Source organism: Molossus molossus, unplaced genomic scaffold (genome assembly GCF_014108415.1).
Source record: "Molossus molossus isolate mMolMol1 unplaced genomic scaffold, mMolMol1.p scaffold_m16_p_21, whole genome shotgun sequence".
In the NCBI taxonomy this organism is placed as follows: Eukaryota; Metazoa; Chordata; class Mammalia; order Chiroptera; family Molossidae; genus Molossus; species Molossus molossus.
This window is the reverse complement of record NW_023425357.1, coordinates 4,694,738-4,716,904: the sequence shown is the minus strand read 5'-3', so window position 1 is coordinate 4,716,904 and position 22,167 is coordinate 4,694,738. Positions and strand designations below refer to the sequence as shown.

General features: G+C 45.1%; 2 protein-coding genes across 10 annotated transcripts in view; both read left to right on the top strand.

The window, feature by feature from the left end:
- LOC118638308 (zinc finger protein 350-like) overlaps nucleotides 1-17,577 on the top strand; it is a 30,397-nt gene extending 12,820 nt beyond the window's left edge. The window contains exons 1-8 of one of the 7 annotated variants that reach the window (XM_036274035.1): nucleotides 1,137-1,194; nucleotides 4,715-4,910; nucleotides 5,082-5,160; nucleotides 5,645-5,771; nucleotides 6,052-6,147; nucleotides 11,415-12,664; nucleotides 13,261-13,324; nucleotides 17,505-17,577. In XM_036274035.1, the coding sequence (XP_036129928.1) occupies nucleotides 5,116-5,160; nucleotides 5,645-5,771; nucleotides 6,052-6,147; nucleotides 11,415-12,664; nucleotides 13,261-13,311 (1,569 nt within the window). In that variant the 5' untranslated portion in view covers nucleotides 1,137-1,194; nucleotides 4,715-4,910; nucleotides 5,082-5,115 and the 3' untranslated portion in view covers nucleotides 13,312-13,324; nucleotides 17,505-17,577. The other 6 variants (XM_036274034.1, XM_036274030.1, XM_036274031.1 and 3 more) reach the window with 6 other exon arrangements.
- On the top strand, nucleotides 14,818-21,812 carry LOC118638309 (zinc finger protein 350-like). 3 transcript variants are annotated; one of them, XM_036274038.1, is made up of 6 exons: nucleotides 14,818-14,899; nucleotides 16,667-17,033; nucleotides 17,176-17,286; nucleotides 17,505-17,666; nucleotides 17,945-18,040; nucleotides 20,283-21,812. In XM_036274038.1, exons 4-6 carry the CDS (start codon nucleotides 17,525-17,527, stop codon nucleotides 21,608-21,610), a joined length of 1,566 nt encoding a protein of 521 aa, XP_036129931.1. In that variant the 5' UTR covers nucleotides 14,818-14,899; nucleotides 16,667-17,033; nucleotides 17,176-17,286; nucleotides 17,505-17,524; the 3' UTR covers nucleotides 21,611-21,812. The 3 variants fall into 3 exon arrangements, with proteins under 3 accessions (XP_036129931.1, XP_036129932.1, XP_036129930.1); XM_036274039.1 differs by lacking the exon at nucleotides 17,176-17,286 and having other exon boundaries at nucleotides 17,540-17,666; XM_036274037.1 differs by lacking the exon at nucleotides 17,176-17,286.
- Nucleotides 21,813-22,167: the final 355 nt, after the last annotated feature.

Sequence of the window (22,167 nt, the reverse complement as noted above, 5' to 3'; positions counted from 1 at the left end):
GTATGCAGGAGGCAGCCAGTCGATATGTCCTTCTCATTGATGTTTCTGTCTCTCCCTCTCCATTCCTCTCTCTCAAATTAAAAACCATTTCCTGCAAGAAATTTTCCACCAGAAGCGGCCTGTTGGTGTCCGATTACCGGATCCGTGACCTTTTCTCTTTGCAGGATTTAATTCTCTGCTGCTACACCGACACCTGAGCCACTGGCCATTTCAAAAGTTTTTTAAAAAGTTTTATTTAGGCCCTGGCCAGTTTGGCTCAGCGGTTAGAGGGTTTGCCTGCGGTCCAGAGAGACCCGGGTTCGGTTCCCGCTAAGGGCATGTACCTTGGTTGCAGTTTGTCCCCGGCCCTGGTTGGTCGTGCGGGTGGCAGCCGCTCGATGTGTCCCTTCACATCGATGTTTCTCTCTCTCTCTCTTCCTCTCTCTCGCTCCCACTCTATCTGTACAAAAAATGGAAAACTGTCCTCGGGTGAGGATAAAAAAAAAAAAAAAATCAATGGTTCTGTCTCTCTCTCTCCTTCTACCTTTCTCTCTCTCTAAAAATCAATAAAGAAAAAAATTAAAAAAAAAAAAAAGTTTTATTTAGTCCTCAGTGTTGCTCAGTGGTTGAGCCCATACCTATGCACCAGGAGGTTGCCAATTGGATTTCCCTCAGGGAGCATGCCCGGGTTGTGGGCTCCATCCCCAGTAGGAGGCTTGCAGGAGGCAGGCAAACGGGTTTCTTGATGTATCTTTTCCCCCACTCCCATTCGCTCTCAACATTATTATTTTTTTTTAATTTTTTAAGTTGTATTTATACAAACTAAAATACAGGCAGCGGCCACATAACTTCTTTGCCCAATCTGCCAAACATATTTAGTTTGCTCCGTATTTGCCTCGAATCCCTGAAAATTCACTCCTTTTCCACAAGGGTACAGGTGCCAGGAAACAAGGTAAAATTCAGGAGCCTCTCACCTTCCAGCCCCCCCTGCACAGCGTCAGGTCTCCCAACATGGCGGCCCCCGAGGCGGCGCCGGAGGCTGCGCGCGGACATATTGCCTCGGAGGGAATGCGGACATCGCTCGCGTTTCTTTAAAGGCTTCAGACCCTCGTGGGCCGCCGTAGGTGACGAAATATCTGGGCGACGTGTTCAGAAGCTGAATCAGTTCGCGGAAGTGTAACGTTTAGACTCCCCTGGTTCGCTGTAGACAATCAGGTCAGTGTGGTTTTGTCCTTGGAGGTTTTTAGGAAAATTTATCTCTGTGGGAGGTTTGCCTCTCACAGGATACGTGACGTCACAGGGACGCAGGGGTGTCGTCCGGGCCCTGGAGGTAGGGGCGGGGGTTGTGGGAGGAGCGCCAGGTATTTGGGAGGGAGCAGGTGTGACACGCTTGTCTGTGGTTGGGGGGGGCTTTGGGGGTCTTGGGGCGATTAAGTGTCTGTAGAGATCAACACTGTGTCCCGACCGCCACGGTCTGCGGGTCACTGTTCGTACCGGATGGAGGTGGCACTTCGGGTGGTCGCGTGGGGTTCAGGCTCGGGATTCCACACGGGGCTCAGCGACGTGGGGGCCGGCGTGGTGGTCGTCACGAGAGGGCGTCTGGTGCAGGTTTCGGAATAATAGCGGGGTGTGGGGGGTGTGCTCAGCGTCCGTCCGGAGAGGACCCCGGGCTGGTGGGTGGTTCGAGGTCCCAGCCTCGGCTGTTGGGACGGAACGGAGTCCCTAGCGGTCCACAGCCGGGTGTGTGGCAGTTTCCCTGCTGTTAATTAAAGTCGGATTGTTTGCAGTGTGGCTCGTTGTGGAAAGTGCCGCTATATTTCTTGTGCATGTGTTCTGGTTCAGATGGGCCTTAATGGGGGCGCGGGGGAGGGATATAGCTCAGATGTAAACCCCAGAGAAGGCGGTAGGGCCCAGGACAAGTAGTTAGAAGGCCTCTGTTCTTTTTTTTTTAATCCTCACCCAAGGACATTTTTGCATTTATCTCCAGGTAGAGTGGGAGGGAGAGAGGGAGGAAGAGAGAGAGAAGCATCAATGTGAGAGAGACACATCCAGTGGCCGCCACCCACAGGACCCCCAACCCAGCTGGGGACAAAACACAACCTAGGCACGTGCCCCTAGCGGAAGGGAACCCAGCGCTCTCCGGGTCCGCAGGACTGCACTCTACCCGCTGAGCCAAACCGGCCAAGGCAGAAGGCCTCTGTTCTTTACCCTTTTTTTTACTCAGTGGTTGGCCAACTGCAGGGCAGAGAGGGATCCAGCCACACCCATCTGTCACTCACCGCCTTTGGCTGCTCTCCTGCTAAGAAGGCAGAACCGAGTCCATGTGACCCAGACCTATGGCCCTCAATGCTGAAAATATCTGTCTAACCCTCTGCCAACACCTGCTCTCACCACTTACTGTGTAGCCGCAGACACTTTTGCTTATTTGCCTGACATACATTCACACTTTTTTCCCCCTAATAGAATCTCTATTTAATATCCATCCCTCTGCTAAGGTAACCTGTATCCCTATTTGTCCCTAAGTCCTGGTTGGTCTTAGTCAATTGTGGTGGTTCCAGTTCCCATCACTAGTGATTAAATTACCATGAAGTGAGCTTAGGTACATAGTGCATGCAGTTCCAGTGAGCTATATAAGTGAAAAATCTGCTTAGTGGTTTCTAGGGAACATTTTCTCTTTTAAATAAGTAACGCCTTGAATCACCTTTTCCATGTTGATGAAATATTGTCTGAATGTAACCTTAATTTTTTGTTTTTTCTAATGTTTATATTTTATTTTTATCTCAATACATTGGCTCAACTGTCCAATGCAAAACAGGAGATTGGGGTTGTAGTGGACATTTGAGTCCTGTTTTCTACCCCAAAATTCACCTGCTACAATATCTGGAGTTAACAGTTTCTAAAAGTGTAGTATCATAAAATTATGATTCATCCAGGATTTCAAATTTAATGACATAAATATGTTTATAGTATTCTTTAAGACTAAAAAAAATGTCTATTTAGTGTGATTTATGACTCCCATTAATTCCATATATATTTTGTTTGCACCAGTTTTCTTTTGATCTGTCTCACTACAAATGCATATGTTTTATTGGCCTTTTAAAAAAATATATGATTTTAGCCCTGGCCGGTTTGGCTCAGCGGTTAGAGCGTCCGCCTGTGGTCCGGAGAGACCCGGGTTCAGTTTCCACTAAGGGCATGTACCTTGGTTGCAGTTTGTCCCCGGCCCTGGTTGGTCGTGCGGGTGGCAGCCACTCGATGTGTCCCTTTCACGTCGATGTTTCCCTCTCTCTCTCTTTCTCTCTCTCCCTCCCACTCTGTCTGTACAAAAAATGGAAAAATGTCCTCGGGCGAGGATAAAAAATATATATATATAAAAATATGATTTTACTGATTTTTTACAGAGGGAGAGAGAGAGAGACATCGATGTGAGGGGAAAAACATTAATTGGCCACCTCCTGCATGCCCCACACTGGGGATCAAGCCCACAACCTGGGCATGTGCCCTGACCGGGAATCAAACTGGCGACCTCTTGGTGCATAGGTCGGTGCTCAATCACTGAGTCACACCGGCCCAGCTATTTATTGACTTTTGGAGAGAAAGAGAGGAAGTGGGTGTGAGAGAGAAAGAGACATTGATTTTGTTTTTTGTGTATGTGTGTGTGCTTTTTTAAATTGATCTTAGAGAGAGGAAGGGGGGGAGGGAGAGAAGGAAGGAGAGAAAGAGAGAGAGAAATTTCCATGTGAGAGAGAAACATCAAGTGGTTGCCTCCCGCACACAACCCCACTGAGGATCAAACTCAAAACCTGGGTGTGTGCCCTGACCGGGAATTGACCCCGCCACATTTTAGTGGGTGAAAGGATGAGAGGACACACCAACTGAGCCACATTGGCCAGGGCTGATTTGTTGTTCCAGTTACTTATGCATCCATTGGTTGTTTCTTGCATGTGTCCTGACAGAGGATCGAATCCACAACCCTGGCGTATCTGATGGTGCTCTAACCAACTGAACTTCCCAGTCAGGGCTTGGATGATGTTTTAAATTTATATTTCCCCCATCCATAACCATGGAAGTTATGTATTTTCAAACAACTGTTAGTTTTCATCCTGTCACTAGAGACTACATAATAACCTGGAACTTGGTTAAATTCTTGTGTGAAATAGTACGTTTGCACTCATCTCTGAAAGAACAGAAATCTCAAAACACTTTAACTTCATTTACCTCCTTCCAATTTATTTTTAGTCTTGTGTACTTTTCTTTTGTATGTATTTAAACCCTCTGAGACATAATAATTTTTGCGTATGAGATAGTGCTGATGACATGCCCAGTGCATTGGTTTTCCACCGAAGTGTGTGCACTCACGGGGTGTACAGAAACGTTTGAGAGGCACCTGAGCACACAGGGTTCAAAGGGAAAGTGCCCAGATCCCCTCCTTTCATGTGGTCTCCTTTGTGTAAGTGTTTTTTTTTGACACATACCTGCTCCTGAGGCGTGGTGCAGGAATGGATGTCATTTCACAGGTCACCTATAACAGTTACCCCACTTACACTCCACAGGATAAAGGCGTACGTCCACCACAGTTAGAAACTAAGGCTTTATCGGCAAGAAGAATAAATACTTCCGGATGCCATATAAGGGATACTAGCGATATTGTGGGTATTGTGTGAGGGCGAGCGCTCAGGAGCAGTGTAGCATCTGGGCCCAGAGGAAATGTACCACCCATTGAGTTTTCCTTCAGTCCACAGGTCATGATGCCCCAGGAGCAGAAGAATCATGTGAAGCAGGAAGAAGCTGCAGGGTTAGGTCTTAGCAATGCTGTGACACACCGGACTGAAGACAGATTTCTGAGCAGAAATTAGAGCAGCCCCAGCACACACCAACACAGAGCCTCCCTGCTGCCGCTCTTCAGAGGACAGAAGAAAATGCAGGCTCAGGTGACTTTGTTTTATTTTTTTCTGTCTTCATTAATGGACTTCTAGAGGCCTACAAAAAACCACCTTTGTTCATTTGAAAACTCTACATGTATACAAATATCTTTTGTCTCTCAAATATGTGAATATAGTATTTCTAAGTTAACAAGAACATTTAATTTGTTTAAATGATAGAAACTCCTAATTGGATGAATGCTTGGATGATTGAATGCTCAATTACAAAATACAGGAGGGGGAAATTAGATTTACACTTGTGAGTACGGGAAACAGAGTTGATTCTTGTATTGTTTTTTAATTTTTGCATTATTTTCCATAGGAGCACCTGTAAACCTACATTTTCCCCCCACCCTGTATTTTACTAGACACGTGATTATTCAACTGTATATAAAATAAAACCCCACTCGCCCGACTGGCGTGGCTCAGTGGTTGAGCATTGACCTAGGCACCAAGAGGTTGCCGGTTCGATTCCCGGTCAGGACACCTGCCCAGGTTGTGGGCCAAATCCCAAGTAGGGGGGCATGCAGGAGGCGGCCAATCTCTCTCATCGATGTTTCTATCTCTTTTCCTCTCTCTCTAAATCAATAAAGACAAAATATTAAAAAATAATCATAATAAATAAATAAAACCTCACTCACTATATAGATGCAGCCTATAAAGTGAAAATAAGCAGAAAAACAAGCATTTTTTCCATATCATCTGAAGGACATCACCCAATAAACAGCATGGAGTTGTTACAGGAATCCCTGACATTTCACGATGTGGCCGTGGACTTCACCTGGGAGGAGTGGCAGCTCCTGGACCCCATTCAGAAGGACCTGTTCAGGGACGTGATGCTGGAGAACTACAGCAACCTGGTGTCATTGGGTGAGGACAGCTGCCCTGTGTCACTCAGAAGGTCCCAGTCAGTGGTCTTTCCATTCTCAGCTTCTGAAAGCTCTGGCATGTCTGTGGTTTGCTGAAGTGTGGATGAATCTTAGTTCTCTCTCTGGCCCCTGACAGGTATATTCTCCCTTCCCCTGAGAGAAAAGCTTTGACTGTGCAAGTGTGAAAATTTTTCTCTTTAAATACAACATTGTGCTGTCTTCACAGACCCCAGTCCTAGTCTGTGTGTCTAAGTCTTGCTTCTGTCATTCCCCGGGAACAGGTTACGAAGCTAGCAAACCAGACACCCTCTCCAAGCTGGATCACGGAGAAGCACCGTGGACAATGGCAGGTGAAATCCACGGTCGAACCCGTTCAGGTGAGTGAGAGAACCAGCGAGGGGCCGGCTGTGAAATCACATTCTAGTCGTTCAGAGAAGCGGCTCAGATGTGATGGGGTTTGAGGATAGGTGAGCAGTCCCTCCACGCACGTGTCTCCCAGTGCGAGATCCCTTTCGCTTTGTAGGAGTGTAGAGATAGATTCCTTTCTCTCTTCTGGGTGTGACTGCCCTTTATTTTATATGCACTTTGAGTTTTTGTTTGTATAGTCCTCTTTTTAGATTTCCCACATAGTTCCTTTATTCTTTATACTCGTTCACCCCTTTTACTTATGAAACTCCACCGTCCAAGGCTTCCCTCCAGAGAGAAAACTGTGCTCGCTGTTTTCTGACCAGTAGCCCTTTCTGCTCCTGGTGATGTTGATCTCCCTTCCTAACAGCCACCCCATCTTGGAAGCTGCGACCCCAAAGTAAACTGGTTTTCACTATTTCTTGCTTTTCTTTTTATCTCAGCTTCACCTATTCTTCACTCTGAGAGTCTTTGAAAGTTCTGATTTCCATTTTCTCATTTGAACCACTAACCCTTCAAAGTTGTCTTTTCTTTCTCTTTCTTTCTTTCCTTCTTCCTTCCTTCCTTCCTTCCTTCCTTCCTTCCTTCCTTCCTTCCTTCCTTCCTTTCGTTCTTTCTTTCTTTCTTTCTTTCTTTCTTTCTTTCTTTCTTTCTTTCTTTCTTTCTTTCTTTCTATTTTTTCATAATCCTCATTTGAGGCTATTTTCCAAATATCTTCAGATCAAGTTAGAGGGGAAGAGAGAGAGAGAGAGAGAAAGAGAGAGAGATGGAGAAAAACACCAACGAGAGAGACACATCCACTGCTTGCCTCCCATACGACCCCAACCAGAGCTGGGGATGAACCACAACCAAGGTACATGTCCTTGGCCAGAACTGAACCCATGATTCTTTGGTCTGTGAGCCGACACTCTAACTGCTAAGCCAAACTGGCGAGGGCAATGTTTTCTTCATTATAATCAGCTAAGCTTCTTTTGTTCCCTGCATAAGTCTCTCAAATTGCAATCTCCCCAGTGCGATCCACCAGACTCTATTCTGTAGAGTTTATTCATCTCGATGGCCAGTCTCCTGAGCTCCCAATCACTGCCAGGACCTAGAATCATTGTCCTTCCCTGAAACCCTGTAAGCTTAGGTTTTCCTTCACTCCTGTGCATCTGCCCTCCTGGCCATCCAGCCATCACCTCAGTTGTTTCCTACCCACAGAGCCCTCTTCTTAAAGCAGTCTGCTGTCCATGATGTGTTTTAACTAGCTGCGTACATTCTCTGTTCCGGCCGAAATCAGACCATACTCTTGCCTACTTCAGATTAATTCTTTTGTGTCCCTGGCCAGTGTGGCTTAGGGGTTAGAGTGTCAGCCTGCAGACCCAATGGTCAGGGGTTTGATTTCTGGTCAAAGGCGCATATCTTGGAGATAAGTTCCATCCCAGCCCCGATCAGGTTTGTGTGAGAGGCAACCAATGTTTCTCTCTCTCACTCTCTCTCTCTTTCCCCCTCCTTCCCTTCTGCTCTATCTAAAAATCAATGGAATAATATCCTCAGGTAAGGATTAACAACAGCAAAATGAATTCCTTTGTATATTTACTAATTTTGAAATTTGTTCTTGTTTATTGTAGATGTTATCATTGTTGTACCCCTAAAACTTTCATTTTTCGTCCCATCATATTCTTTTTTTTTAAATTAATTAATTTATTTTTGTTACAGATGTTTCTCCTTTTTCCCCCACTGAATCCCCCCTCCTCCTCCCTCCCCGCCCTGTCCCCAGCTTTGTTGTCCATGTCCATTGTTCATGCATACATGCATTTAAGTTCTGTGGTTTATCTCTCCCCCATCACCCCCTCTTCTGGGGATTGTCAGTCTGTACCCCACTTCCACGCCTCTGGGACTACCCCATTCCTCAGACTGTTATGTTCATTATATTCCACAAATAAGTGAGATCATATGATACTAGTCTTTCTCTGTTTGGCCTGTTTCACTTAGGATAATACTTTCCAGGTCCCTCCGTGTCATCTCAAAGGATAAGAGATCTTTCTTTCTTACAGCTGCATAGTACTCCATTGTGTATATGTACCACAACTTTTTTGTCCATTTGTCTACTGATGGACATTTGGGCTGTTTCCAGATCTTAGCTATTGTAAATAGTGCTGCTATGAACCTGGGGGTACATGTATTCTTTCTGATTGGTGTTTCAGGCTTCTTAGGGTATATTCCTAGAAGTGGGATCACTGGGTCAAATGGCAGTTCAATTTTTAAATTTTTGAGGTAACACCATATTGTTTTCCATAGTGGCTGCACCAATCTGCATTCCCCCCAGCAGTGTACTAGAGTCCCCTTTTCTCCACACCCTCGCCAGCACTTGTTTGATGATTTGTTGATGGCGGCCATTCTGACCTCATTGTTGTTTTAATTTGCATCTCTCTGATGATTAGTGATGTTTAGCATTTCTTCATATATCTCTTAGCCATTTGTATGTCCTTCGCACCACATTCTGAGGACATTTAGTACTGGTTAACTCCATTACCCAACACATGACATTAAAATTCTTCTTTCTGTTATCTGCATGATATGATCTGTTGTTCACAAAGAGACAGATTTCCATCTTTTCTCTGAACTGCTACCCAGTGTGTTCCATACATGTTGTTGCTTCCTTGATTCATCCTCTATAAATTATTTTTAGATAACCTAGTGTATCCCGGTGGATAACCGCAGTGAGAATAAGCATACAAATAGACCAAGAGCTTTCATTCTAAAAGAAGGAATCAAAAAGTGAATCAAAACACACAATTAAGTAATATATCCTGAGGGTAAAAATTGCTGTGATAACATAGTTCAGCAGAATGGACAGTAGGTGCTGGGTCCAGGGCTGTTCTTTTAGAGAGTAAATATGTCTCTGATAAGATGCCTTTGAGCCAAGAGATGAGGGAAGTTAGGGTGCTGGGTTAGGAGATTCTAAATAGAAAGGATAGCAAGTTGAAAAAGCAAAATGTGTTTGAGAAACACTAAGGATGCCCTGGCCAGTGTGGCTCAGTGTTTAGAACATCAGCCCACACATTGAACGGTTGCAGGTTTGATCCCTGGTCCAGGTCAGGGCTCTCAGGGGATGCAACAGATTGATGTGTCTCTCACATCGATGTTTCTCTCTCCCTCTCCCTCTCCCTCTCCGTCTCCACCTCCCTTCTAGTCTTTCTAAAAAAAAAAATCAGTGGAAAAAAATATCCTCTGGCCCTGGCTGGTTTGGCTCAGTGGTTGGAGCGTCGGCCCATGGACCAATGAGTCACGGGTTAGATTCCAGCCAAGGGCACGTACCTTGGTTGCAGTTTGTCCCTGGCCCTGGTCGGGGTTGTGCGGGAGGCAACCAGTTGATGTGTCCTTCTCCCAGCGATGTTTCTCTCTCTCTCTCCCTTTCTCTCCCACTCTTTCCTTCCCCACCCTATCTGAAGATAAATAGAAAAATATCCTCGGGTGAGGATTTAAAAAAGAAGTACAGATTGGCTGTTAGACTGACAAACCTCAAAGGGAAGGGGAGAGGGAGAATGAGATAAGCCAAAGAACTTACATGCAAATGTGCATAACCAGTGGACACAGACAGCAGTGTAGGGAAGGCAGGAGGGTGCCAGGAATGGGGAGGAGGTGGTTACGAGGGAAAATAGGGGGGGAACATCTCTAATACATTCAACAATAAAGATGAATTTTTAAAAAGGGGGGGAAAAGAAAAAATATCCTCGGGTGACGATGAACGAAAAAAACAAAAGAACCACTAAGGAGCTTGCGTGGTGGAGCAGAGTTGATGGTCGGGAACATGCTGGGAATAAGGTCAAAGTGGCAGCAATAGCAGGAAGAGGGGACAGAAGGTCCGTCCTGTAACCCATATCCAGGTGTTCTGATGCTCCTAATGAGATGAGATGTGGAAGTTGTTGAATGCTGGAATGAGACAAAATAATTTACCTTTTCTTTTTTTCTTAAGTATATTCTTATAGATAAAGAGTAAGGGAGATGGGGAGAGAGATAGAAATATGGATGAGAGAAAAACATCAGTCGGCTGCCTGTTGCACGCCCCGTACTGGGTGGGGATCGAATCTGCAACCCAGGCATGCGCCTGACTAGGAACAGAACCAGTGACCTCTTGGTACAAGGGAGGCTGCTCAATCCATTGAGCTACACTGGTCGAGCAATAATTTATCTTTTCAAAGATTCCCTCTGATGAATGTGTAGAAAGTAGACAGTGGCAGGCGGGGGTCAGGGAGGGACGCTATGGAGGAGTCTATTGCAAAACAATGATGGAGGACATGTGGCTTTGGTTCAGGTGGAGGTATGAGTGTCAGTCAGATTTGGAGATGCTTATGGCGTGCAGATGAGGGTATTTTTTTTTTTAAAGGGAGAGCTCTTTTATTTTTATTTATTTATTTTTTGTTTGTTTTTTTATCCACACCCGAGGACATTTTTTTATGTTTTCTTCAGATAGAGTTGGAGGGAAAGGGAGAGAGGAAAACATCGACGTGAAAGGGACACACTGAGTGGTTGCCACCTGCATGACCCAACCAGGGCCGGAGACAAACTGCAACTGAGGTACATGCCCTTAGTGGGAACCGAGCCTGGGTCTCTCTGGACCATAGGCCAATGCTCTAACTGCCGAGCCAAACCGGCCAGGGCGAGGTGGCCCTTTCTGTGTGTCTGCTGATACCATAAATTGGCTGCATTTTAGAGTCTGCATTGTCAAGACCTTAGAAAGCAGCCAAATCTGTATTTCATCATAGTGATTATGGAACCTATTTTTACAGTCAACTTTGACCTGTGGTTTGTTTATATTACTGTGTTTTCCATGTGCAAGTAACATTGAACATGGAGTTTTGTTTATACTCACATCTCAAGGTCATCGCTAAAACGACATATCAGGGCATATAATATATATATTTATTTTTAATCCTCACCAGAGGACATTTTCTGCATTTATCTTCAGATAGAGTGGGAAGGAGGGTGGGAGGGAGGGGGGAAGAGAGAGAGAGAAACATCGGTGTGAGAGAGACACATCAACTGTTTGCCACTCAACTGGGGCCGGGGACAAACTGCAACCGAAGTATGTGCCCTTAGCGGGAACCGAACCCAGGAGTCTCTGGTCTGTGGGCCAACGTTCTAACTACTGAGCCAAACCGGCCAGGTCAGGGTATATATATATATATTTCTTTTATTACCTTGCTTCCAATTCAAGTTGCTGGATGAGTTACTTCATTGTGCTTTTCTTTCCTAGAAATATGGAGACTTGATCAGCTGCCAGAACACTTACAAAATGAGAGCCTAGAACAATGGCACAACTGTGACATGATTGAAAACACTGTCTATCAGAGTACAGCCCATTCTCTGTTACAACAAAACCATATGTTTGACTCACATGGCAAAAGTATGAAATCAACTTTATCTTTACTTAAGCAGAGCAGAAGCTGTCAAATCAGGATGCCCACTGAGCTTTCTGAAGATGGGAAATATTTTCTCCATACTAACAGTGAACAAATTCAGGCTGAAATAAAATTCCACGAAAGCCGAAAACTCAGCAGCACTAAGTCCCAACGTATCAAACATCAGAAACCTCAGAAAAGAGAGAAAGCTCATGTGTGCAGTGAATGTGGGAAAGCCTTCATGAAGAAGTCTTGGCTCACTGATCATCAGATCATTCATACCGGTGAGAAGCCCCATCAATGTAGTGTGTGTGGGAAAGGCTTCTCCAGAAAGTTCATGCTCACTGAGCACCAGAGAACACACACAGGAGAGAAACCTTATGAATGCTCTGAATGTGGCAAAGCCTTTCTCAAGAAATCACGGCTCAATATACATCAGAAAACACATACAGGAGAGAAACCCTTTATATGCAGTGACTGTGGGAAAGGCTTTATCCAGAAGGGCAATCTCATTGTACATCGGCGAATTCACACAGGTGAGAAACCCTATATATGCAGTGAATGTGGAAAAGGCTTCATTCAGAAGACATGCCTCATAGCACATCAGAGATTTCACACAGGAAAGACGCCTTTTGTGTGCAGTGAGTGTGGAAAATCCTGTTCCCAGAAATCAGGTCTCATTAAACATCAGAGAATTCACACAGGAGAGAAACCCTTTGAATGCACTGACTGTGGGAAAGCCTTTACCACAAAGCAGAAGCTCATTGTCCATCAAAGAACTCATACAGGAGAGAGACCCTATACCTGCAACGAGTGTGGGAAAGCTTTTGCCTACATGTCTTGCCTTGTGAAACATAAAAGAATACACACAAGAGAAAAATGTGGTGATTCAGTCAAGGTGGAAAATTCTCTCACAGAGAGTCCCAGCTCATCCCAGACCAGTGTTGTCCTGCAGGAGAAAAACGCTGTTAATGCGGTTACGATGCAGGTGCCTTCTGTAGCCCCTCAGACAGCATTAAACATCAGTGGGCTCCTAGCAAACAGGAATGTGGTCATTGTGGGCCAGCCTGTGGCCAGATGTGCACCCTCAGGAGGGTTTGCACAGGTCAGAAACCTTATGAATGCAGCGAGTGTGGTCTCGCCTTCAGTGATCAATTATATGTTGTTTTATGTCACAGGAAACCAATAGGAGACATTCTATGTGCAAAGATTTGCTCAAAAATATCTAGTTCAGATTATTGGTGAAAAGTACATCCTGAGAAAAATTGTATAAATGCTGAAACTGGGAAGTCATGATATTCTCATCCTATTAAATGTATGCATTGACACTAAGGCATACTCTGGTGTTAACCCAAACACAGACCTCAGTGGGTCTGTTGTGTCAATTAAAGAAATAAAAGAAGCTATGTGGAGGCAATAAGTGAATTTTTAAAACATAAACCTAATTTGTATCTGAAGTGATGGTGAGTAAAAACCCCTGAAGGGCTAGTACTGGATTGGTGGGATATTGCATGTATTTATCAGTTCAGTTTCCCCAGGCCAGGGTGAAGGGTTGATTCAAAAGGAGCATATCTACCATAAACTCTCAGAAGTTTGTGTTATCTAGAGGGACTTGTGAAACAGCAGCCTTAGCTTAAGCTGATTCATTTATTTATACTGTGTTTTGGTCAAATACTTCCTTTGTACCTGGTTCTCTTCCAGGTGCTGAAGATGGAGTGGGAATCAAAAGAGAAGAAGGTCATGATGTCCTGAAGAGAGCATTGAGGTGGTTGGGTTGTCTTATCTCTAAGTTGCCCCCATGCACACCAGCTAATGTAGTAAGAGGATGTCAGTATCTACACTCATGAAATGGACATTGTCTTAGCTTGTTCTGGTTGTTATAAGAAAAAGGCAAGGCTTGGGTGGGTTATAAAAGCAGAATTTTATTTCCTATGGTTCTGTAACCTGGGAAGTACCAGATCAAGGCATCAGCAGATTGGTGCCTGTTGAGGATTGCTTTCTTGTTTCTAGGAGACAGTGATCTCTCTCTCTCTCTTTTTTTTAATCCTCACCCGAGGACATTTTTTCCATTTTTTGTTCAGATAGAGTAGGAGGGGGAGAGAGGGAGAGAGACAGAGAAAAATCTAACTGAAAGGGACACATTGAGTGGCTGCCACCTGCACGACCCAACCAGGGCCAGGGACAAACTGCGATCTAGCTACGTGCCCTTAGCGGGAACCAAACCCGGGTCTCTCTGGACTGTAGGTCAGCGCTTTAACCGCTGAGCCAAACTGGCCAGGGCAGGATTTTTGCTCTTAAAAAATGCTTCTGGTCCAGCCAGTGTGGCTCAGTGGTTGAGCACTGACCTATGCACCAAGAGGCTGTTGGTTGAATTTTCAGTCAGGACACATGCCCAGGTTGTAGGCAGGATCCCCAGTAGGGGCATGCGGGAGGTGGCTAGTCTATGTTCTCCCTCATCGATGCTTGCTTTCTTTCTTTTCTTTTCTTTTCTGTCTTTTCTTTTCCTTTCTTTTCCTTTCTTTTCTTTTCTTTTTTTTCTTTTCTTTTCTTTTCTTTCTTTCTTCTCTCTTTCTTCTTTCTTTCTTCTTTCTCTCTCTCTCTCTGTTTCTCTTTCTTCCTCTCTTTCTCTTTCTCTCTCTCTCTTTCTTTTCCTTCCTTCCTTTCTTCCTTTCTTTCTTTCCTTCCCTTCCCTTCCTTCCTTTTTCTTCCTTTCTTTCTTCCCCCCTCCCCCTCTCCCACTCCTCTAATCAATAAAGCAAAAAATAAAAAATAAAGAAAACAAATGCTTCCGGCCAACTATTTCCCAGCCACAACTATCCCTAGGTGTCCATTTGTCAGATGGATTAGGTTGTCCCTTTCCAGGAGTGCCTTCTACGCTGCTATGCTGACACCTGCAGTCCCGATCCTGCCTTTGGAAACTTTTTTTTTTTTTTTTGGCCTATGGAGAATAGGCCCCACAGTGGTGGCACTTCTCTGCCCAGCCCCTTGAAAGCGACCTAGCTTGCACCGTGAAGCTCCGAAAATGTACCATTTTTCCTCAGAGTCTAAGTACCAGAAAACGAGATCATTTCCGTAGCCTCTCACCTCCCCGCCCTCCCGGCCTGCAGGCCCTGCAGCCCCGCTCCGCCTCCTGTACGGCAGGCCCGTGTCCCCGCATGGCGGCCCCCAGGCCGGCGCCGGGCGCGGCCATGCTGCCCTGCACACCGGACCGCGGTGCCCGTTTCCTCAGTCGGCTGAGGTCCTCCTCGGCCACCGTGGAGCGAGCGGGACCGGTGCAGAAGTTGAAGCGGTTCGCGGAAATACCGCGTCCGCTCTCCTGTGGGTCTGGGGGAAAACCCAGGTCAGTGTGCTTCTGTCCCAGACGGAGACTCGTCACAGTGGAAGTTTGGTTTCTCGCGGGGTGACGCGTGGACGTGGCGCAGCGCGGAGCCGGGAATCACCGCCGGGGCGGAGGGGGAGGGGAGAAGCGCCCGGGGGGAGGGAGTTCGTCGGAACCCTGTGGGGACGGGATTTGAGGGGAACCAGACGCCGCTGTCTGGTTGGGGTGTCCTGGGGTCGGTGCACAGAATAAGCGTCTGTAGAGACAGAGTCAGGTTATGGGGCCCTGCAGGTCACCCCGCTTGTAAGGGATGCAGGGGGCATTCAGGGTGATCGCGGGGTGAGGTTCAGGTTGGGATTTCATAGTTCGCGACCCGCGCAGTGATGTTGGGCGGCGCGGGTGTCCGGTTGGTGGGGACGTGTGGTCGGGTCTGTGGGCGGAGGGGCTGTGAGGGCGAAGTTTCGGACGCCCGGGGCCCCGGTGTTTGGTTCAGGTTACGACCTGGGTTGCTGTTGGGACAGCCGGCATGAGGGCCCAGGGCACTGGTTCTAATCCTCTGGTTGTAACCTTTCATCCAGCATGTGACTCACCAGAGACCCAGGGACTAAGCCAGCAACGCCCATCTGTCCTGCAACCTGTGTGGCAGCTTTCGTGCTGCAAAGGCAGAAGGGGGTCGTTGTGACACGGACGTCTTGGTCAGCACCTGGGAGAATGTTCCCGTGTCTCTTTCAGAGGATGTTTGCCAACTTCTGCTCTCGCCTCTTACTATGTAGCAGCGGGCCCTGTTGTTTATTTGCCTGACTTACATTCCAACGTTTTCTTTGCTAACAGAAAGTCCACTTTATGTTATTGTCCGTCCCTCTGGCGAGGTGACCCAATGCTGGTGTATTAGTAAGTCCAGGTCCGTCTTAGTCCACCGTGGTGGTTCCAGTTCCCACTGGAGTGATGGAATTACTCTAAAATGAGCTTAGTTACATTGTGTAGTTCTAGCCAATTATATATGCCCAAATCTGTCATTTCTGAGACAGATTTTTCCTTTACTTAAAGATTTTTTTTTCTTTATTGGTTTTAGAGAGAGAAGGGAGAGGGAGAGATAGAAGCATTGATGAGAGAGAACATCCACTGGCCACCTCCTGCATGCCACCACAACCTGGGCGTGTGCCCTGACCAGGAATCTAACCGGTGACCTCTTGGTGCATAGGTCCATGCTCAACCACTGAGCCACAATGGCCGGGCAGATTTTCCTCTTTTAAATACACAATTCCATGAGTATGAAGGGGAGCATTTTCCCAGCCTAAAATACAATTCTTTGGGATATTGGTTATTTTAGGCTGGTTAATTTGAAGAGACTGTATCCCTGGGAGAAGCTAGAAGTTACCCCTTGTAAAGGACATTTATATTTGTTAGGGCAAGATAGTCTGTAAGGGTGGTCCTTCACTCTACCCATCCCGCCTTAACTCTCAGTGGAGGAAGCAGGATTTATATCTGCACAACAACCTCAAGCTTCTTTAGGGTGCTTTTCCTGGTAACCTCTAACTGACTCCACCCCCAACATCTTCTGAATTTAGGTGAAGGTGGTTTTTCAGGTAATGGCATTTGTCATTTTGACCAGTACTCTGTATTTCTGAGTTACTTCCATGTATACAGGAGGTATACATGTTATTAACCTTATTGATTGTTTTTGTCCTATTAATCTCTGTTACATGAATTTTATTATTAGACCAGTCAAAGAACCTAGAAGAAAAATTAGTTTGCCTCTACAATGTCATTTCCCTCATGTTCTTTCAGTCACTCCACTTAACTCCAGAGAATAAAGGAATATCTCCACCACATGTGGAAGCTAAGGCTTCGACCAGGCAGAGGGACAGCAGCGACACTGTGAGCATTGGGGTCAGGAGCACTGCAGCATCGGGTCCAGAGGAAATGTACCCCTCCTTGAATATTCTCCTCAGCCTACGGGTTCTAACTCCTCAGGAGCAATAGAATCATGTGAAGCAGGAAGAAGTTGCAGAGTTGGGTATCAGCATTTCTGGGACACAACTGACTAAAGACAAATTTCTGAACGGAAATTTAGAGCAGACCCAGAACACACCAACACAGAGCCTACCTGTTGCCAGCTCTTTTCAGAGGACAGAAGAAAATGCCGCAGGCTCAGGTGACAGGATTTGTTTTATCTTTTGCTATCTTCATTAATGAATTTCTAGAGGCCTACAAAAAAACCATGTTTCTTAATCTGAAAAGTATACATATATACATATATCTTTTGTCTCTAAAATATATGAATGTGGTATTTTTAGGTTAACGAGAACATTTAACTTCTTCATAGTAGAAAATCTCCAAATGGGATGAACACATGGATGATTGCTCAATTATAAAATGCAAGGTGGAGCCAAAGTAGTTTTACAATTGTGAGTACATGAAACAGAGTTGATTCTTACATAGTTTATTAATTTTTGTGTTATTTTCCATTGGAAAAGTGTCAACCTACTTTTGCCCCACAGTGCATTTTACTAGGCATGTGATTATTCAACTATATATTAAAATAAATCCCCACTCGTTATAGAGGTGCAGCCTATAAAGTGAAAATGAACAGAAAAAACTAGCATTTCTTCCATGTCCTCTAAAGGGCATCACCCAATAAACAGCATGGAGTTGTTACAGGAATCCCTGACATTTCACGATGTGGCCGTGGACTTCACCTGGGAGGAGTGGCAGCTCCTGGACCCCGATCAGAAGGACCTGTACAGGGACGTGATGTTGGAGAACTACAGCAACCTGGTGTCATTGGGTGAGGACAGCTCCCTGTGTCACTCAGAAGGTCCCAGTCAGTGGTCTTTCCATTCTCAGCTTCTGAAAGCTCTGGCATGTCTGTGGTTTGCTGAAGTGGTAGATGAATCTTAGTTCTCTGGCCCCTGACAGGTATATTCTCCCTTCCCCTGAGAGAAAAGCTTTGGCTGTGCAAGTGTAAAAATTGTTTGGTCTTTAAATATAGCATTGCGCTGTCTTCACAGACCCCAGTCCTAGTCTGTGTGTCTAAGTCTTGCTTCTGTCATTCCCCGGGAACAGGTTACGAAGCCAGCAAACCAGACACCCTCTCCAAGCTGGATCACGGAGAAGCACCGAGGACAATGGCAGGTGAAATCCACGGTCGAACCCGTTCAGGTGAGTGAGAGAACCAGCGAGGGGCCGGCTGTGAAATCACATTCTAGTCGTTCAGAGAAGTGGCTCAGAGGTGATGGGGTTTGAGGATAGGTGAGCAGTCCCTCCACGCACGTGTCTCCCAGTGAGAGACCCCTTTCGCTTTGTAGGAGTGTAGAGATAGATCCCTTTCTCTCTTCTGGGTGTGACTGCTCTTTATTTTATGTGCACTTTGAGTTTTTGTTTGTATGGTTCTTTTTTTAGACGTCTCCTATCTTTCCTTTATTTTTCATATTTGTTTACCCCTTTTGCATATGAAACTCCACCATCCAAGGCCTCCCTCCAAAGAAAAAACTACTTTCTGACCAGTGGTTTTTTCTGCCCCTGGTGATGTTGATCTCCCTTCCTAACAGCCACCCCATCTTGGAAGCCGCAACCCCAAAGTAAACTGGTTTTCACTATCTTGCTTTTCTTTTTCTTTTAGCTTCACCTGTTCTTCCCTCTGAGGGTCTTCAGAAGTTCTGGTTCCAATTTTCTCATCTGAACCACTAACCCTTTTTTTTTTTTTCATTATAATTAGATAACCTTTTTCTGTTCCCTGCATGAGTCTCTCAAATTGCAATCTCCCCAGTGCGATCCACCAGACTCTATTCTGTAGAGTTTATTCATCTCAATGGCCAGTCTCCTGAGCTCCCAATCACTGCCAGGACCTAGAATCATTGCCCTTCCCTGAAACCCTGTAAGCTTAGGTTTTCCTTCACTCCTGTGCATCTGCCCTCCTGGCCATCCAGCCATCACCTCAGTTGTTCCCTACCCACAGAGCCCTCTTCTTAAAGCAGTCTGCTGTCCATGATGTGTTTTAACTAGCTGCGTACATTCTCTGTTCCGGCCGAAATCACACCATACTCTTGCCTACTTCAGATTAATTCCTTTGTCTATTTATTAATTCTGAACTTTCTTAAAGTTTATCATAGATATTACAACTGTATTTACCTCCTGAAATGTTTCATTTTTCCTCCCATTATATTCTGACATTATGTCTGAATTAACTATTTTTACCTCTCACATGACCTGAAATTCTTCAGTAATTTCTGTGATACCATATATATTGCTCATTCAGAGATTTCCATCTTCTCTCCTAAACTCTGCACTGTGTCCCATACATGGGATAGGTTCCTTGATTCTTTTTTTTTTTGTTCATACTTACCCGAGGACATTTTTCGATAGTTTGTTCAGATAGAGTGGGAGGGAGAGAGAGAGAGAGAAACATCGACGTGAAAGGGACACATTGAGTGGTCACCACCCAAACGACCCAACCAGGGCCAGGGACAAACAGTACATGCCCTCAGCAGGAACCGAACCCAGGTCTCTCCAGACTGCAGGCCAACGCTCTAACCACTGAGCCAAACTGGCCAGGGCGATTCATCTTTTTATAAAGTACTTTTGATAGCCTGCTGTGTGCTGGAGAATAACAACAGTGAGGAGAGGCATACAAACAGACCAAGAGCTCTCATTCTAAAAGGAGGAGACATCAAATCAATAAAAATAAAAATAAATACTATGTATACAGGATGAAGAGTTATATAATGAAATTAAGTTAGCATAATGGAACAGGAAAAACTGGGGCTGAATTACGTCGTTGGGAATGGTAACACCTCTGTGAGATGTAGTTTTAAGTCAGAAGTGCTTGAAGCTCTCCACCATGTCATAATCTTACTCCTGCCATGCCTACCATGATAGTGAATCCACAGTGAATTCTGGCTTCTTCCAAAATGTAGCCTGATTTCCTCCCCTTCTGTCCATCTCCATTGCACCTTCCCACCCGTCTTCACAGCCTGCAGCTGTGTCTTACGTGTGTCTTTGCCCTGTAAAATCACCAAAATGCAGTGTAGGCTCTATGAACATGAGGATTGTGTGTGTGTGTGTGTGTGTGTGTGTCCGTGACCCCAGCCTAAGGCCACGTTGGTAAACATTAGTCATCAGTGAGGAATGTGGAAGGAGTGAGCCTGTCCCTCTCCATTTGGATGACGTGGCCCTCCCACCTGGGGTCTGATGCTATAGTAAATTGTGTTTTACAGTCTGCATGTTTGGAAAGGCGAGTATTCAGAAAGTAGCCAAGTTTGTGTTTCTTCTTTTTTTTTTTCTTTCTTGTACCAATGTACAAGGAATATCAAACATGGAATATTAGTTATAGTCATATCACAGGGTCTTTACTAAAAATGACACCACACATCAAGGTATATTTGTCATTACCTTTCTTTCCTAGAAATCTGGAAACTTGATGACCATCTGCTGGAGCATGTACAGAATGAAAGCATGGAGAATAGCCTAGAACAACGGCACAAAAATCACATGTTAGAAAATTGTGTCCATTGGAGTAAAACTCACTTTCTGTTACGGCAAAGTCATATGTTTGACTTACATGAAGAAAGTATGAAATCAAATTTATCTTTACTGAAACAGAACAGAAGCTATAAAATCAAGAAGCCTGGTGAATTTCCTGGAGATGAAAAATCTTTTTTCCATGTTAAGAGTAAGCAATTCCAGACTGGAATTAAATTCCCAGAAAGCCAAAAACTCATTCACACCAAGTCCCAACTCATCAAGCATCAGAAACCTCATAAAATGAGAAAACGGCATGTGTGCAGTGAATGTGGGAAAGCCTTTGTGAAGAAGTGTTTGCTTAGTGATCACCAGAATCTTCATACAGGAGAGAAGCCTCATCAGTGTAGTCTGTGTGGGAAGGCCTTCTCCAGAAAGGTCACACTGAATGAACACCGGAGATCGCATACAGGAGAGAAACCTCATGAATGCACAGAGTGTGGCAAAGCCTTTCTCAAGAAGTCACGGCTCAATATACATTACAAAATACATACAGGAGAGAAACCCTTTGTATGCAGTGACTGTGGGAAACGCTTTATCCAGAAGGGCAATCTCATGGTACATCTACGAACTCACACAGGTGAGAAACCTTATATATGCAGTGAATGTGGAAAAGGCTTCAGCCAAAAGACATCTCTCACGACACATCAGAGATTTCACACGGGAAAGACACCATTTGTGTGCAGTGAATGTGGAAAATCCTGTTCCCAAAAGACAGGTCTCATTAAACATGAAAGAATTCACACAGGAGAAAAACCCTTTGAATGCAGTGACTGTGGAAAAGCCTTTATCGGGAAGCCACAGCTTGTTGTACATCAGAGAATTCATACAGGGGAGAGACCCTATGGTTGCAATGAATGTGGGAAAGCCTTCAGAGCAAAGTCAGTCCTCAATGAACATCAGAAAATTCACTCAGTCAAGGTGGTACATTCTGTCTCAGAGAGTCCCTGCTCATCCCAGACCAGTGTTGTCCTGCAGCAGAAAAACCTTGTTAATACGGTGTCTGTGCAGGTGCCTTCTGTGGCCCCTCAGACAGCATTAAATATCAGTGGGCTCCTAGCAAACAGGAATGTGGTCATAGTGGGCCAGCCTGTGGCCAGATGTGCGCTCTCAGGAGGATTTGCACAGGACAGAAACCTTATGAATACAGTGAGTGTGGTCTCACCTTCAGTGGTCAATTATGTGTTATTTTTTGTCACAGGAAACCAATAGAAAAAGCTCAAAGATATTCTATGTGCAAAGATCAGATTATTGTTGAAAATTATATCCTGAGAGAAATGTATAAATACTGAAACTGGGAAGTCATGATATTCTCATTCTATTAAATATATGTATTGATACATAGGCATAATCTGATATTAATACAAACACATACATCAATTGGTCTGTTGTGTCAATTAAATGAATGAAAGAAGTTGTGTGGGCCAATAAGAGTGGTTTTTGTTTTTTTAGTTTTTGTTTTTGTTTTTATCCTTACTTGAGGACATTTTTACATTTATCTTCAGACAGAGCGTGAGGGAGAGAGGGAGGAAGAGAGAAACATCGACATGAGAGAGACACATTGAGTGATTGCCACCCACATGACCCCAACTGGGGCCAGGGACAAACCACAACCGAGTACCCAACCTGGGTCTCTCCAGTCCGCAGGCCGATGCTCTTACCGCTGAGCCAAACTAGCCAGACCAACTGGTTTTGTTGTTGTTGTTGTTGTTGTTGTTTTGTTAATTCTCACCAAGGATATTTTTCTATTGATTTTTGGATAGTGTAGA

Excerpts from the sequence above, each read along its gene's own strand:
- LOC118638309 (XM_036274039.1), top strand. Across the intron at positions 17,667-17,944 it reads CAGCAACCTGGTGTCATTGG|GTTACGAAGCCAGCAAACCA; the intron begins GTGAGGACAGCT and ends CCCCGGGAACAG. Across the intron at positions 18,041-20,282 it reads CCACGGTCGAACCCGTTCAG|AAATCTGGAAACTTGATGAC; the intron begins GTGAGTGAGAGA and ends TTTCTTTCCTAG.